Raw genomic sequence first — 18,380 nt, forward strand, 5'->3', positions numbered from 1 at the left:
TAGAAGCTGGATATTAAAACAAACATCAATGTATTTTAACATCAACCGTAACTTTTAAGGAACTGCACACATTTTCTGTATTTTAAAAATACACAATTCATGCAGTGGCTCCTTTTCATTTTCATTTATTCTGTATAAAACATTACATCATTCCTTACTGCTCTTTTATTTCTGACATAACACTCTACAAGTTGAAAAAATAGCTTCACACATCAGATATTTACAAAGTCAAAGTCAAATCTCATAGCAATTCAAGTTATTTGTCACAGTCAACCTTCAAAAACATTGAATTTGATTCTTTTTTGAAACCAACATCCCATCCTTCAAACGTGGTTTAGTTGGCTGATTAATTTAGCATAAACCTTGGATCTACTGGAATAATTAGCAATGAGCAGATACCTGATATGCTTCTCATCATGCTTCGAGAACAAAAACTTATGGTTTACTGCAGCCAAATTAGCCACTTTTGAAGAATAGAACCCAGTCAGTTATTACAACAATGTACATTTCAAATATGATTCTCAGTTTAACACTGCAACCAATTTTATTTATATATGCACATATTCAACAGCTCAAACGTTCAATTCCAAACTAAAAAAAATGTAAACATCCTAGCTTTCTTTCCATCATTAATAAATATGACGATTTTAGTTAAGAGAGGGATCTCATAGATACTACATAGCATTACAATTCAACAATGCATTCTAATACTCACCTGAGAGTAATGACATGCTGAAAACAGTATGCATGAACGAGAACCTCCATTCGTTGCTATTAAGTGCTTCAGATAGGGACACATTAAACAAGATTCACTTTGAGTTTAACATCTTTAACACTTACCCACCTTACTGTTACTTGCACTAAGACATAATCGCAGTAGTTCACCCAGTCAAACACAAAGACAAAAGAATACACGACACGACATCATCACAGAGACACTCACTACACGATGATGTCATTAGTAGAGCTGGTCATTTATCTGGTGAGGTAACATTAGGTTCTATATCTAAATGCTTGCCTGGCCATGGTAGCTGCTCATGCACTCAGAATACTATAATCAATACAATAGAATGGAGCCCAGCTGCATTTAGAAAAAATATGTTATATGGCTGGCTGGACATGCTGTGTCTTGAGTAATTTGAAATATAATGGAAGACAAGGCTAATGGAGTTGCATTGAGCCAGCAGAGAGCAGGTAATCTTAGGAGATGCCCTTAAATGCCACAAAGTCAGTATTTAAATGGAGGTTAAGGCTTTTAGGTCAAACCCATTGAGAAAATGATTTTGAGGCAAAACAAAGAACGTGATGTCATTTATATGCTCTGATGTTCCAGAAAAACTTCATTTGTTGCCTGCAACAGGGGTTGAGTTGAGGAGGCCGTTGAGCTGCCCACAGAACTCAGCCGTTGTGCCCTCTGCAGGTCTGGAGGAACGAACGCCTCAGAGCTGCCACTAGTGCTGAGATTCAAGTAATCCTGCAAGACACAAATACAAACCTTACTGAAGGAACTGGTTCAATGTCAGCAGTTTTTGAGCTGAGCTGAGTCAGAACGTACATGTTTGGTGGTTTCCGACAGCAGGAGTTCAGTCCTTTCCACCAGTTTTTTAAAGGTTGGTCTCTTCAGAGGGTCAGCACTCCAACACCATCTCATTACCTCGTAACTGATAATGCATACACACAAGCCGCGTTATCATGCACATCACACAAATGTTTGGGGTAAGATGAAAAAATAAAAACTACATTTATATTCAGCAAAGATGCATTAAATTGATCATTTATAATGTTGCAAAAGAACAAAACTTCCACAAACACTTCCAACAAAGAATCCTTAAAAATGCATCATGATTTCCACAAAAATATTAAGCAGCACAACTGTTTTCAACCTTGATGATAAGAAATGTCATCAAATCAGAATGATTTCTGAGGGATCATGTGCAACTGAAGACTGAAGTAATGATGCTGAAAAAGCTTTGCCTTCACAGGAATAAATGACATTTTAAAATATTTTAAAATAGAAAACAGTTCATTTTAAATTGTAATAATACTTCACAATATTATTGTTTATTGGTGAGCATAAAAATCTCACCACCCCTAAACTTTTGAATGGAAGTGTGCACGCCATAAATATAAAATACTGACTGCAGGCTGTTTAAAGACAATTATAATTCTCTTACATTTCAATTGGGGCAAACTCAGGCTCAGTCATTCTGTATCCATCTTGTATCATCTTATAGAATGTGGATCCAACTTGAATCCCCGGATAAGGCGTGTTACCTGCAGGCAGATTTTCACCTCATAAGACCTTTATAATGAGTCACTTATAGGCCTTGGTTAGGAGATGTATTCTGGGTATGTGTGATATTTAATAGGCCTGATACCAGCTAATACAGACCTAGAGAGAAGATCTCCCACAGTAAGATGCCATAGGACCAGACATCACTCTCAAAAGTGTACACGCAAGCAAACAAGCTCTCTGGGGACATCCATTTCACTGGTAGACGTGCCTAAACAGGAAACACATCATTCATGATAATAAACAATGCTTTAATTAAAAAAAAAACAGGGATAGTTAATTTAAAAATGAACATTTGGTCATCATTTACTCACCTTCATGTTGTTCCAAACCTGTGTGGATTTCTCCAGAATACATAGATTTCTTTCAGTTTTTTGTCAATATAATGTTAATGGGGTCCAATGTTGCTTTGTACTCCACTGACTTTCATTAGGTTTGAAACAACATGAGGGCGAGTAAATAATTTTGGGTGAACTATCCCTTTAAATCAATGGTGTTTTTACTACATAAAATCTCCAATATAATTCTGAATATGCTGGATATTAATATAGAGCCTGACAGTAGGTGTGAGTGTGGTAACGGTTATACAACACTTCCTTACATTTCCTCTCAGGACGTAGCTGGAATCTCTAGTGATGTCACGTGCCAGACCGAAATCACATATCTTTGCTACCCGACCCTGAGTCAGTAAAACGTTCCTAGCGGCCAGATCTCTGTGGATACACTAAATATACATGGCGACACACATAAATGGACATTTATTAGTCAAAAACGTATGTATTCACTATAGAACTGTATATGAAAATGAGATAACATTACAAAGTCTGTATGTTTAACTCACTCTGAAACTTAAGAGGTGAATAAATGTAATTACACACTCACATTTTTGGATGTGAGGAAGTCCATGCCTTTAGCCACTTGATATGAGAAGCTGAGTAAATCCTCAGTATCCAAAGAGAGATCATCTTTATCATCACACCATTCTAAGAGAGATGATACAGATTGAAAAGTGTAAAATAATGAAAATTGGTGGTAAAAGTGGCTGCATTTTCTTGGGATGGGCCTTACCCGTCTGATTCGATCTCTTCTGATACGACCTCATTGGCACGTAACCATTATCAGTGCCCTCTCTGTGTGTGCACACATGCATATAATAGATGGTGTATTACATTACAAAAACCTAACAAAGGACATCTACACTCTTATAAATGTTGCACCACATTTCTTCTCAGACACATCTTACCTTGAAGGCTGTATTTGGCTGAGCAGATTTTTGTAATATCCGTCGCCTGTTTTGGAACTGAAAAACGCATCCCGCTTTCTTCTCAGGAAGTTCAACATGTCGCCATAGCAACAGTATTCTGTGATCACCAGAGTAGGGCCTGTTGAAAAAAATTGTCACTTTTAACAATTATCAAATTTCTCCTCAAGGAAAAAGTCTCCCAAAAATTTACATTTTGCCCAAACGTCTCATTCTCATATCATTGTGTAACTTTTTTTTTCAGTTAGACATCAAAAGTTTAGGCAGAATGTCTAGACTGCTCTTTTCCATAATATAATTTTTGATAATTTGGTAAGCTCTAAGTATGTTATAGTGGTGTTATAGTCCAAGTCTTATGAAGCCTATACAATAAGCTATATACAAAGCTCTACAATATTACCCTATAAAAAGCTATACAAAAGATTTGTGTGAAGAACAGACCATAATTTCGAGAGACAAATACTACTGTTTTCTACTTTTGTGGTGCAGTATAAATCCACTTCCACTTTCCTTATTTGGAAAAGTGCAGTAATTTCCTATAACATCTCCTGTTGTGTTTCAACCAGAAGAAAGAAAACAATATGGGATTGGAATGACATTAGGAACATACAATATATCTTATAATAAACTTGTAGGTATCTTTCTTTAACCTGTCACCACTGTTAAAGTGACTGAATCAATATTAATCACATACCTCCTACTGTACAGGCGCCAAGCAAGTTGACAATGTTCATATGGTTGCCAATGTAGCTCAGAACTTTCAACTCTGACATTAGAGCCTCTTTTTCAGTGGAGTGAGCGCTCGCTTTGGGAAAAATCCACAGATACACACACATGTGCACACACACACACACACACACACACACACATACAAAGATACGTCATATAGACATTAAAGGTTTTGAAAACCAATGATTGGAGTCTTTATAAACATATACTGCCCAGCTAAAATTAAGCAAATGTCTATGATTGTCTATGATCAGGTTTATGATTGGATAGTCTATGATTGGATTATTATTGCAGTGATGATTATGTTTCTAGCATGCTATATGTTTGGCAATAGTTCTTCTAACCTTAATTGATGCACCTCTTGATGGGCATCACAACATTTATTTCCATCAAGAGGTGCATCAATTATTGGTCAAGATCTTGTATTGACAATGCAAGAGACAAGCACTCTGTAAAGTCTCCTCCAGCACATCCCAAAGACTTGCTAAATGCTAGAAACATAATATTTCTGAAACATAATATCACTGAAATAATCAAAGACTAAAAGTAACTTTTTGGCCAGGCAGTGTACTTTACACACGTTAAGTCATACATCCAGACATATACTCACGTTTTAGCATTTTTACAGCAACAGTGGTCACTGTGTCAGCTGATAGGAGCCCATATGCCGTAGCCGCCACCACTTTACCAAACGCTCCAGAGCCAAGGATTCTACCTTCATCATGACAAACAACACACATTTAGCACTTATTTACCATTATTATGTTCAAATTCATACCATTTTAATAAGCATTCTACTAGAAATTATTATAGTTATATAGTATTATAGGACTTCTAATTATTACTGTTAAAAAGTTTGTGATCAGTATTTTTTTTTTATATATATATTTGAGTCTCTTATCCTCACTAAGGCTGCATTTATTTGATTAAAAAATATATGTTTATATACGTGTGTGTGTGTGTGTGTGTGTGTGTGTGTGTGTGTGTGTGTGTGTGTGTGTGTGTGTGTGTGTGTGTGTGTGTGTGTTCTTTCTATTCACTGAATAATTCTACATGTATGATACACACTTTTAGTCAGATTAAATAATGAGCTATTGTGTAATCATAACGTTTAGATTTATGTGTAATGTGAATGCCTTTACCGAAGCGGAGTCTTTCCCGTGGAAACTCCCATTTGGGGTCATAAGGCAGCTGCGTCGGGTCTATGTAGGTATAATTGTTGCCATCAAAACTGTCGATCACTTTCCAATGGATCTCATATTTGGGTTTCTATGGCAGTGTACAAAATGGTAAGCAGGAAATAAAAGTGAAATAAATAAAACCAGAATTATTGCTAACAATTTAAGTTATGGCATAGTGTGTAGTGTGAGTGTTGTGTACCTGCATGTATTTGAAGAGCAGAACCACCACAAGTAAGCTAAGCAGAACAGCAGTGGAGACGACACCAGACAACAGAGGTGTGAAGAGTTTATGGGGCACAGTTCTTTCTGAGGAGCGAAACGCATGCCCACACATCCATGAATATACACACTCACAAATATAAACACCACATCTGCATTTAAACAATAATACTTCTTAATTCACAGTACTATATTAATAAGGTGAGTGTTTTAAATCTGTTATTCAGAGGATTTTAAGAGCTTAGCATCAGTATCAAATCCTAATGTGCACACGCTGCACAAAATAATAATCCCTCATATCTGTCAACAAGCTCAGTGTGTGTCTGAGAACATTCAGGGATTATCTATTAACAGCCGTGTGTGTGTGTGTGTGTGTTTGTTTGGGTGTGAACGGGTTTGTCTCTCTCTACTGATCTCAATAACACTAAATGGCAAGAATGGCCCACCTCAACCAAAACAGAACGTTTGTTTTGGTGTGTGGGGGGGGAAATTAGCTGATAATTAGCTATGAGAGCTAAATTCAGTTAACTTAATCTGACAAAGCCTCCATCTGATATCACTGAAGGTAAAAATAATTCATAAATTAGGTAAATAAAGTTTAATTGTATCTTAATTGTAATGAATTGCCCACAACTGTTTGTTGTGTCTGGAGAAATTAGCTAATAATTAGCTAAGGGATAATAAACTAAATTAAGTTAGTTTAATCTGACAAAACCTCCATTTGGGGGATGTCCTTGAAGGTAAAAAAAAATAAATTAGGTAATTAAAGTTTCATTTTAAATGTTGACTGTATAATTTAATATACAGTACATACACTACAGCTTATGTTTTTATGTTTTCTATTATGCACACCAAGTCTGCATTTATCTGACTAAAAATAAAGATAAAAAAACAGTAATTTTGTAAAAAATAATATTACAGTTTAAAAAATATCTGATTAATTATATATCTGGTATCTAAATATTTGATTCTATTTTAATATATTTTAAATTGAAATGTATTTATGTGATGGCAATTACTTGACCCTTCAGAAATCAATCTAATATGCTGATTTGCTTCTATAAAAATATTTCCTATTATTTTCAGGGTTCTTTGATTAATAGAAAGTGAAATAAATGATTATTACTGTCAGTTTTGATTCATTTAAAGGGACACTTCACCCATTTGCATTAAGCTTTGCATTGTTAGAAACCCAGTCATTCTATTGAATGGTCGTGCAACACTCTCTCATTTTCCCCTGAGACGGGAGAAATCTGTTATTTACCTCTTACACTTCCTCCTACAATGACGCAAAAATCGTCATTTTGCGTCATTGTAGGAGGAAGTGTTAGAGGGGGGGATTTCTGTTAAGACTACAGACACTAGTTTCTCATCTTTCCCAGGGTGGGGCGCGCTCACGCTACAGACCTATTACAGATCAGTGGGTGGGACTTTACTCTCTGAAACTGAAAGCAATATCCTCCATCTTGTTTGAAGCTAAGCTAACAGGCGCTGTGGAGACAGATGTACAGTTATGACAATAGGGGAGGAGAGTGCTCAATATGATATAGACTAGAGGAAGAGGATTTCGGAAGTCTGATGCTTGAATCAGGTGTTTGTGGCTACCTTTACAAGCCGCATTATAGCGAAGAGCAGCCGAGGCAGAAGACCTGCCTGCCGCGGACGAGGAGCCCGGACTGGCTCGAGTTAGGGCGGACTGGTGGCGCCGGTGATCTCACTATGCAGCAACGAACCGCTATGAACACAGAGATAGAGTCCGTCTGCGGCAAAGAATTTCAACGATGACAATTTCTCCTGGACGAAATCTCTGAATCAGACGAGGACACGGACGTTTGTGTTGTGAACTATCCTAGTTTCGCACCGCATATGTTCTGACTGAACATCCAGGTACCATGCAATAATTCACCTTTTCAAAAGAAATACAAACGAGGAGTAATGCACTATATGAGTTCGCCAACTAACTAGACATTTTGTGTGAATGTGAAATGAATTTCAAGCTCTGGTGGTAGCTAGCCTTGTAGACGGAAGAGTGATTTCTCTTATAGGCAGATATGCGCTTTCTGGATTAGTGGGAGTGGCTTGCGGAGCTGTGCAATGTGGTGCATTGTGGGAGTTGTTGTCTTTCATACAAATGCGTTCTGAAGTTATTTTTTGTCTTTTCTCGGTCACGAAGGCACCAAATTCAAAAATTATTTTACATTTCGACTACATATATGACCCACTTTAAATAAAAAACAATGTTCAAATGGGTGAAATGACCCTTTAAGGCATTCTTACTGAATAAAAGTCAATTTCTGTATCAATGTCTTTTTTTTTCTTTTTTTTATCTGATAAAACACTACTTTGGTTTTTGTTTGTTTGTTTTTTTGAGGTCACAGTCATGTGTGACCAAACTGCATTTCCCACCATTCTCTATGTCATAATAAAATACCAAGATAAAGCATCTATTACAGACCTAATGCGCTTCCTTTGCTTTTCATTTTGTTGCATTAGTGTGAAAAAAGCTTTCTGTCTTAACAGTAAGTGAAAAAAACAGGAAAATAAATATGAAATTGCCTCCATTTTTTCCTACTAAAATCACTTGAACACACATCACACTGTAATTATGATTTCTGAACTTGTAAACAGCAGCTGAAAGCAGCATTAGGGTTTGGGTAAAGGACAGTCTGTAGAAAGCTTCTTCTCTCTGGCCTTAAGATTGAACGGCTATGCCACACTGACACTGCTGTAACAACTGCATTGTATTATACAACATGTATTATCTTTTTGGACCTTGATAATTGCTGTTTACTGCTATATTTGTGATTAGCTTTATATAAACAATAGAAGTCTAAGGAATATCCTCATTTAGATAAACATGAATGAATCTCACCGCTGATGGAAAAGAGGGTGTAGGCATGCTCGCTCTGGGTTTTTGCCACACACTCAAGGGTGTGAAATTTTCCTTTGCTGATATTAAGTCGACTCTCCACCTCGCTTCGTCCAAACTCTGACCCTGACACTGTTACAACAGCAACTTCCTCATCGGCCTGCGTCGCATTCAACAGAAGGGAGCACCTGTCAGAGAATATAAAGAGCCAAAAGAATATGACAAACAGCTATTATAACGTTATTTACCACAGTTTATCACAGAATGTCTAAAATGGACCATCAACATAAAGTGTTAGCATGTGTGCTTGCTATTGCATGGTTGTTGAGTGTGAGTGGCTTATATTAGCCTGTGTGTGAGTCATACCGTGTATGTGGCGGCTCGCAGTAATACCAAGATATTTTGGGGACAGGATATCCTGAAGCAACACACCGCACCTGTCCATCAACCGGCCCCTCCTGGGAAACTATCACTGGTTTACCTGAATGAGAGATTTACTGTTTTTATATAAAGACTCTATTAAAATCGAGAAATTGAAGTAATCTGGCAAATTTGAGAACTAAAATCCTCTCAATCCTCTGAACTCACACATAACATGGACTGTGAATGACTGATTGACAGATGCATATTTGTGATTGGCTGAGAAAGTGTAGATCCCGCCCTCTGATCCATGAATTCGAACCAGCCTCAGTTCACTGATGAACCTGCAAAATTCAGACAAATGACACTCAATGTCTGTTAAACTTTCACATATAAATGTTTAAAATTAGGCCACTAATGCTAATTGTAAAACTAATGGACATACGTAGTTAACAAATGGAGATGAGCTTTTTTAAATTGTGGTTAATTGTATAAGACAAAGTGTATATTTTAGTAGTTCAAACAAAAAGTTTTATTTTATAGTTTATACAAATAACACACATTTTATTCATATTTGAAGGTAAAATTCTCCTATTTCCAAACTAAAAAGCGTAAAAAGTTATTTACTTTTTGTTGGAACATTTTCAAATATTTCCAAGAGTTTGGTCAATTATTAATTTATTAAGTTGAAGTTGTTTAAAAAAAAAATGGGGGTAATATGTATATTTTTATGGCCAGTCATATTTGAAAGTAGGCCCCAATTAAATAAATAGGCCAAAATCAATAATATAAATAAATTAAATAATAAATATAATAATAATATTTGAAATAATAATAATTTCAGTGATACATTTTTTATCTATTTCACAGTTCGTGATGAGGTAGGACAATTTTGATAAAAATAGTAATAATAATATAATACCACAACATAATTATAATAGATCAATTTTTGTTTATTGACTAAATCTGTAATTTGCCGTCTAACCGAATTATTAAAATTTAAGAGAGAAAAAAATGATTGGTGTTTTTTCTGTGAGGAAAAATAAAAAAACATGTCTTGTCAAGTGCTCATATAATGGTTTTGGCTTTAATATACCAGCTTTAAAGAACCAGTGGCAATAAGATAGGATCAAAGTTTTGTGTATAAAAACACTGGTGGAGTTACCACAGAATTGACTGTGTGTGTATATGTGCAGGTGTGTGTACCTGTACTGCTGGTTGTGTAGTGTAATGACGTGCTCGGATGTGTTTTTGAGCTGTTGGTTGTTATACGACCAGTAGATTTCAGAGGGTTTGGGGTATGAAGTCATCTCCACGCTGAGGGTCAGACTCTCTCCCTCTCGCACCTCCACCACACTGTCCTCTCCCTCCGTAAGGTTAATGAAACCACGCTCTGCCACAAATACACACATAAACAGATGTTGCGTTGTTTAGCCAGGGACTTGTCTTTGCTGAAAAGGCCAAGGTTTAAAGATGCATGGTTGAAGTAAAACCCATGCATCTAACAACTTAAAGGCAAGACTTCTCAACGTTTCAACAATCGTCGTATTGAGTGTTACAGTTAAGCCCTTTCGTGTTACTACAAGTATTGCCCTTCTTGCTCTCTGGTTAAAGTCAATATTATTTAGGAGATACAGCTTAATCTCACATTTCTTACCGTAAACCTCCAGATTGACAGTTGCCATGGAGACACCCTTCTCATTCTTCGCATTACATTGATAGACTCCTGAGTCATTCATCTTCACAGAAAGGAACTTCAGTGTTGCTATGCGCAGATATCCTCGAGAACCAGGCAGGACGTTAGATTTAGTTGTTTCCTTTGCTGTCTAAATCATTATTGACAACATTAGTCCAGGTTAGGTACTGCGCTTACAGTAAGCAATCTAAGATATTCAACAGGTGTGTGGATCTAACCGATTCCGAAGGGATGCTCCAGTTCAGGTAGAAATCATGGTTGATGTTGATGCTGCTACAGGTGAGATCGAAGTTCTGATCCTGGATCAGAATCACATTTTCCATTCTGGATAGGTTGATCACCGGCGCTGTCTCCGGGACTGTATCACAAAAACAATAAATATGCAATAAAGCATATAGGCAAAGATATATTGAGATATATGTAATGATATAATATGACAATGATACACTACTGTCAGAAGTTTTATGTTTTTGAAAGACATCTTTTATGCTTACCAAAGCTGCATGTATTTGATCAAAAATACAGTAAAACAGTAATATTGTGAGATATAATATATAACTGGTTTTATTTAGTACATTTAATTATATATTTTTTTATTTATTTTTTATAATTTTCTATTCTTTGAAGAATAGAACGTTCAATGAACAGCATTTCTTTGAATTAATGTCTTTACTGTCACTTTTGATCAATTTTATGTGTTCTTGCTGAATTTTTATTTATTTATTTCTTATTCAAGAAATCTTTCTTGAACACCAAATCAGCATATTAGAATGATATCTGCTTTTCATAAAATTCAGCTTTAGATCACAGGAATAAATTACATTTTAAAATATTTAATAATATTTTAAAATATTACTGTTTTACTGTATTTTAGATGAAACAAATGTAAACTTGGTGAGCATTTAAGACTTCTTTCAAAAACAATTAAAAAAATCTTAATTATTCCAAACTTTCACATTCATGTGTGTCCACTGCTGAAAGTAAATTTGCGTATGGTATCATTCTCTTTATCAACTCTAACTCTTTCCATCTAACAAAGTGGTTCTCAAATAGTGAGCTGCAAAGGGAAAAAGGCACATAATCATATAATCACGACTAATTAGATAAGCATAATATAGAAGAGAGAAAACATTTTCCATATTTCCCACATTTTTGTTTACTTTTGTACAATAAACAATTTTAGTACTTTATTTGGTCGCTTTTTGATGTCCAGTGTAAAATCAACAAACAAAACTAGTTAAAGGGATAGTTCACCCGAAAACAAAAATCCTATCATCGTTTGCTTACACTCACACCATTTCAAACATATATGACTTTCCTTCTTCTGTGGAACACAAAAGAAGATATTTTAATGAATGTTTTTTCCATACAAAGAAGATATTTTAATGAATGTTTTTGGTATGTTTTGGTATCCATACAAAGAAAGTCAATGGGGTACAGCTACACCAAGCGGACATCAAAGATGGGAAACCGAAACTAGGACTGCAGATATACAATTACAAACCGTAAACAAAGCAGCGCTTGCTTACCATTTTGAATATCAATCACACTGATCACGTTCTTCAATTTAGTCGGCTCATGTTATTATGAAAATATTTGTGCATTTCAATGCTCAGGTAAGATGACGTAAAATTGTAACAGCCTTCTGTCTATACCGTCTTGACTTCTTTGCTCGCTTTCATCACTTTGCGCTATTGTCGTTCGTTAAGCTGAACAGCCAGTCAGAGTTCTCTCTCTCACCGACAGCCAATCAACCTGCTGAATCGGCCCAAAAAACCCAGACAGCGTCCGACTAGAGCCAACGGTGTGCAGTGTAGGGGAAAGTTAATTTTAAAAGTAATGCATTACAATATTGAGTTACTCCCTAAAAAAGTAACTACTTGCGTTACTTGGTTACTTTTTATGGTAAGTAATGCGTTACATTACTTTTCCGTTACTTTTTTCTAACCTGGGCTGGGCTTACTTGTTTGTTTTTTAATAACAATAAAAAAAGCTCTATTTTTGGCAAATGTAATGGCCCTTTCACACTAAAAGTGAACTGAATAAGCCTCAGGCTGAAAGAAATACAAAAGAGGGCGCAGTTCAAAAATACTTTTTAGCTGTTCTGCCATTCTGAATTGAAGAAGAATAGGATGCAGAAGAAAAATGTTCAACACTTACTTCACCAATAAAATGTTTTTAAAAATGAAAAACAGATTTTTTTTGTTTATTGTCAACCATATAAGTGGATAACTGAATGTCAGCAGCAAAGACATTGGTTAATAAAGTGAGATTAAATACATAAAGTATATTTGTGTAATTTAATATATTTAATTTTTGCAGGTTTGCGTAATATTCTGAGATTGTATTTCACGTTTTTTATTAATTTTCGGTAATACTAAACCTATTTTTTTTTTTGCAACTAGGATGAGTAAATGCAAGCTTACGTTTATTCTAAAACTACAATAACCATCATGTTTACACAGAGAACACAATGCCTGTGAACTTACAATTCCTCTAAACATAAACAACTTGCGTTACTTATTTGAAAAAGTAACTCAGATATTTTGTTGTAAATTTAAAAGCAATGCATTACTTGTTACTTGAAAAAAGTAATCTGATTTAGTAACTCAAGTTACTTACAATGAGTTATCCCAAACACTGATGGTGCGCAACACACCGAAAAAACTAAGCCGACGGATGCTCAAAAATGACCGACATTGCCCGGCTGCCAATCGGCTTGGTGTGTCCCGGCCTTACTATAACACTGAGCTCCATTCACTTTCATTTTATGGACAAAAAAAGATCGACTTTTTCAGAATATATTCTTTCTGTTCCACAGGGAAAAATTAAATACATGACAGATTTAGAATAATTTGGGTGATTAAATGAAAACTATCCCTTTAAGAACCACTGCTCTAACACACACATACACGCACCTGGCCGCACATCCAAGTTATAATGGCTTGATTTCACAGTTTTATCATCCATCTGCCCTGCACAAACGTAGCAGCCATCAAAGGCTTTGGAGACGTTTCTTATGGTGATCCCTCTCTGAGGGTGTGTGATGTAGGTGAGGCCAGCTGGTAAGGCTGTGCCAGCACAGGTCAACAGGGACAGGTGATTGACAGCTGGATCTGTTACTAAACAAGGAATAGTGCAATCCCCTCCTTCCCTCACCAGAAGTCCATTCACCATGGACTGCACAAAAGCGTTCCTCAAATCTGCCAAAAAAGTGAGACATTTTAGGAAGAAAACATAGAGAGTGATGAGAAAGGGAACAAAAGACATGCAAAACAAAAGAGAACATAAGGAAGAAAAGTGGGGGAAAAAATGTGCATGCAAAACAAGTGGCGTTACATTAAACACTGGAAGGACTTGTCTATGAGGAAATAGTAAAAAAAAAATGAGTGTGCGCAAGAGGTTTATCACACAATTCGCTGTTCAAATACATACATCATTCAATGACAGTTAACAATAATACAATTAAAATATATTAAACCACATCCACACTAAGGTTGGGTTTGAGTACACAGCTTAAGGACAAGCATTTGTGCTTTTACAAAAGACCTATTCAAGTTTTAATACTCCTTCAACAGCGAAGTGTGGGAATTGAGGCCAAAAGAACAAATAAACTCCTCAGAATCAAGAGAACTGTGTAAACACGCATATTCAGACCTTTCACGTAGACATAGATAGAGCTGGTCTCTTTCGTTCGTGTGTTCTCACAGGTGTAACGGCCCATATGCTGTATCTGTGTGGAGGTGAGGAAGATGACACTGGCTCCGTCTTCCTTTAGCTCTCCATCGATTTTCCGACCTTTTTCCCGCAGCCATTGCACCATGCCCATGCTTGCCTGTGCATCGTCATGACAACGGAGTTCCAGTTGTCCACCTTTAAGTATCACCAGATGAGGGGCATCGGGAGTGATAACAGGCTTAAACCATCCTGGAATACAAACACACATCAATATATTCACTGTGCATAAGTCAGGTCTAACATCCTGCAATCAGTTAATGCATCACTTTGTTGACAGTTAACAAACCTTAGGAAGGTGAGAAGGTCTTTATGGTAGACATGGTGCACTGTGATAATTCTTTAAAAGCTTAAACCCGCAGCTGATGTGTCTGCTCTGAACATTTTCGTTATGACAAATTCGAATTTAAAAAAACTCCTGGATCTCAATAAGTGCCATGAAAAAACAAACTAAGAGAGAAGAAATTATATTTAGCATTAAGTAAATGTTTAGATTATTAACATTTAAAAAATATATATTTTAATATATGGACACATTTTTCTGTGCAGTAACTTTATTATATATTTAAAAAAAATGTTTTTTTTCTAATTTACACTATGGTTCAAAAGTTTATTTTTATGTTTTAATGAAAGAAGCCTCATGCTCACCAAGTCTGTATTTGTTTGATCAAAATATGGTAAAAACAGTAATATTGTGAAATATTTTTAGAATTTAAAATGACCATTTTCTATTTAAATAAATAGGCTATTCTAAATATATTTTAATATATTCCTTTATTCCAAATTTAAGTTTGTGCAAAGTACCCCAAAAAAGTGCAAAGTGTAAAGTTTTAAAGAACAGCATTTATTTGAGATAAAAATCTTAATATTACAAATGTCTTTGCTGGCACTTTTGAACAATTTATTGTGTGATTGCTGAATAAAAGTATTAATTTATTTGAAAAATCTCACTGAAAAATCTTACCTCAAACTTTAAATAGTAATTTATGTCAACAAAGAATGAGACCTACATTGTAAATAATATTTTGAATTTCAGTGAGAATGTTTTTTGCTTAAAATAAAAATAGGCGTTTTCTTTATGCAAGCAATAAATGAAAAAAAAAAGAATTTAATATATTTAATTAATTTAATCTATTTAATTAATTATAGGCATCTCTATCCTAACATTCAAAAATGTTTATGCCTTCGCATTTAAACAATTAAGCTCTGCCTTCTCATTATCCGCACCACGATGATGACTAATCTGTTACTCATGATGATCTACAGTCCAGATGAATCAAACGTTATACGAAACAATTACGGGGTGCATTAGTGACTAAGGTATGTAATTTTCTCAGGATAGCCGAAGATACGAAGCTTTCCCGCTAGATTAGAACATTCATCACTCGCGCGCGACACACACACACACACACACACACAATGCGACTATGACAACAAACCAGAAGACCAGGCTAACAGAATTTATCAAAGCAACGTAACATGCACGCCATTCTGAAGATTCTTAAATGGTTTGGGCATGTTTTCTGAGTAATAGACCTATAATAGGCTAATAGGCTATTATACTAAGTGTCCTAATGACAATGAATGTTATTTTTTACAGGTGTTATTGGGTTGGCAGCCTGAGAAAATTAGGCTATTACTAAAATAGGGGACTGAGTTAAAAGTAATATAAAATTATGCAATAGAAATATACACACATGTCCACAGACAATAAAAGTTGTAGGCCTACGTCTACGTCTCGCTGTCTCTCACCTATAACCTATGTAAAAACATGAGACACCTGTACGTGAACCTTCTTCTCGGACTGCATCTGTTGCTAGCAGCTATAATCTATCCGATAATCTCGACCAGGAAAGAGCAAACCGACCGTTAGTTGAGAACAGTTTGTCACAATGCCTGTAACTTAATAACTCGGTAGTTGATGTGGTCATTATGTTGACAGTAGTTTTATTAGTAACCGATTGCTTTTGCGCTACTTTATTTCAAGTACGCAACTCTAATTACACGCTAATTAATTATTGACACTATGCAAAGCACATGAGATTCGCCCTGTGTGAGAGTTAACTTGACATAATAACTGAAATTAATCAATAGCTATCTAGACAGCCTAAATAAATCAATCATTAATAGCGCGCAACTGTAACTATCGAGAGTAGACATTAACAGATGGACAAAAACATAACTCTTAACGGTCATCATCTGCATCTGTTATCAAAACAATTGGATAATTCCCTGGATATCAGCCTAATCATCTGCTCATAATTAACTAATACAAATAGGAATTGCGGAGCCAACATTTTTCTGGGCTAATAAAACGCCATTTTATATCTTAACTGAAAATGTAAGTTCTTACCTCCAGGTAAGGCGAATAAAAGCATAACTGTGGGTAGAAACCAAGCGTGATCCATTCTGTCTGCGAGTGTGCGTGTGTCCGTACATTAGTATGACTGATCCACAACTGACTGTGCGTCTTCAAGTGCCTCTCTCTTTCTCTCTACCCCCCCCCCCCCCCCCTTCACTCTGTATGGCAAGCCATTTTAACATTTAATCATTTAAAGTATCTATTTCTGTTACTAGTACCTATATTTTGTATTGCTTAATTCAATAGGCATTAGTATGGAAGCTTGTTTCCACCACAGAATAAAACATTTTAAAAGATAATTGCGACTTTTTATCTCACAATTGCGAGTTTACATCTCGCAATTCTGACTTTATTTCTCAGAATTGCGAGATATAAAGTCAGAATTGCGTGAAATAAAGTCGCAATTGCGTGTTATAAAGTCAGAATTGCGAGATATAAAGTCAGAATTGCGTGAAATAAAGTCGAAATTGCGTGAAATAAAGTCAGAATTCTGACTTTTTTTCTCGCAATTGCGACTTTATATCACGCAATTCTGACTTTCTTTCACGCAATTGGGAGATATAAAGTCAGAATTGCATGATATAAAGTCGCAATTGCGTGTTATAAAGTCAGAATTGTGAGATATAAACTATTCTGAGGTAAAAAAAAAAAAAGTCAGTCTTTTTTTCCCCCTTAGAATTGGACTCATAAGAAGAAACACGTGTTTCAGAAGAAACACATTTCTGATGCAAGTTTAAATACGTCATTAACAACTAGTTGTTCAGTTCACTCCATATACACTGCGTAGAAATTTTGTAAATGCGGTTGCCACTACCTGCATTTTTGCGGGAGTTAATTTGGTTGTAGAATGCTGCTGTCACTCGTGTTAACTAGATGTACCGCAGGGCGGTACAAAATATGACCGCCGCTCAGGCCTGCACTGGCTTTCCACAAAAATAAATGACGTGGAGCAATTTGGCTGTATTGCGTGTTTATGTATATACCTAAAAAAAGTAGTAGTATGTGCATGTCTGTGTGTGTGTTTGTGTATGTGTGTGTCTGTGCATGTATGTGTGCGTGCGTACATGTGTGTGCGCGTGTGTGTTTGTGTTTGTGTGTGTGTGTCTGTGCATGTGGATTTGTATGTGTGTGTATGGGTGTGTGTCTGTGCGTGTGGATGTCAGTGTGTGTGACAGTATCATCCTAAACCAGCAACCCTTCGCTCAACACCACCATCTACAGGCCGATGAGTGTACAGTCACTAAATGTGCACATAAATGAATTTATTTTATACCCCCCCATGGATGAAATTCTACGAAACTTAGCATACCCCCAGAGGATGTCAAGTTAATCATACACATGAAATATGGTGCAGTTCTGAACATCTCAACTGAAGATAGGGGCGATTAAAGTAGAATAATATTGCATTTTCATTTTTTATGGGAGGGGCGTAAATCACAAATGAGTGATTATGGGCTAGGTTGATGTGGGCCCTTAAGACCAACATACCATAAAAAATTGGTCATCCTCGGTGCCACGGTTCAGGTAGTTATGTAGGAAAAACTGCATTTTTGGGGTTTGGGGGGCCCCAGCTCGGGGGGGGAGTGGCCCCCGGGGACCAAATGAAATTTTTCCGTAAAAGTCTAGTGGGGCTACATGTCCACCAAATTTCATGTTCCCCGGTGCTTCGGTGTCC

General features: G+C 36.1%; 1 protein-coding gene across 1 annotated transcript; it reads right to left on the reverse strand.

Annotated features, from left to right (window-relative positions):
* Nucleotides 1–93: 93 nt before the first annotated feature.
* kitb (KIT proto-oncogene, receptor tyrosine kinase b) lies at nt 94–16,855 on the reverse strand. Its single transcript, XM_081360425.1, has 21 exons — nt 16,697–16,855; nt 14,266–14,535; nt 13,527–13,811; nt 10,827–10,966; nt 10,570–10,738; nt 10,119–10,305; nt 9,141–9,256; nt 8,919–9,033; nt 8,556–8,740; nt 5,664–5,770; nt 5,426–5,552; nt 4,894–4,998; nt 4,249–4,359; nt 3,537–3,675; nt 3,362–3,423; nt 3,176–3,276; nt 2,895–3,017; nt 2,393–2,504; nt 2,175–2,274; nt 1,556–1,661; nt 94–1,474 (listed from the first exon to the last, which is right to left on the reverse strand). The coding sequence occupies exons 1-21, from the start codon at nt 16,749–16,751 to the stop codon at nt 1,313–1,315; spliced, it is 2,877 nt and encodes a 958-aa protein (XP_081216551.1). The 5' UTR covers nt 16,752–16,855; the 3' UTR covers nt 94–1,312.
* Nucleotides 16,856–18,380: the final 1,525 nt, after the last annotated feature.

The sequence above is a fragment of the Scardinius erythrophthalmus genome, assembly GCF_964197995.2.
Source record: "Scardinius erythrophthalmus genome assembly, chromosome: 3".
NCBI lineage: Eukaryota > Metazoa > Chordata > Actinopteri > Cypriniformes > Leuciscidae > Scardinius > Scardinius erythrophthalmus.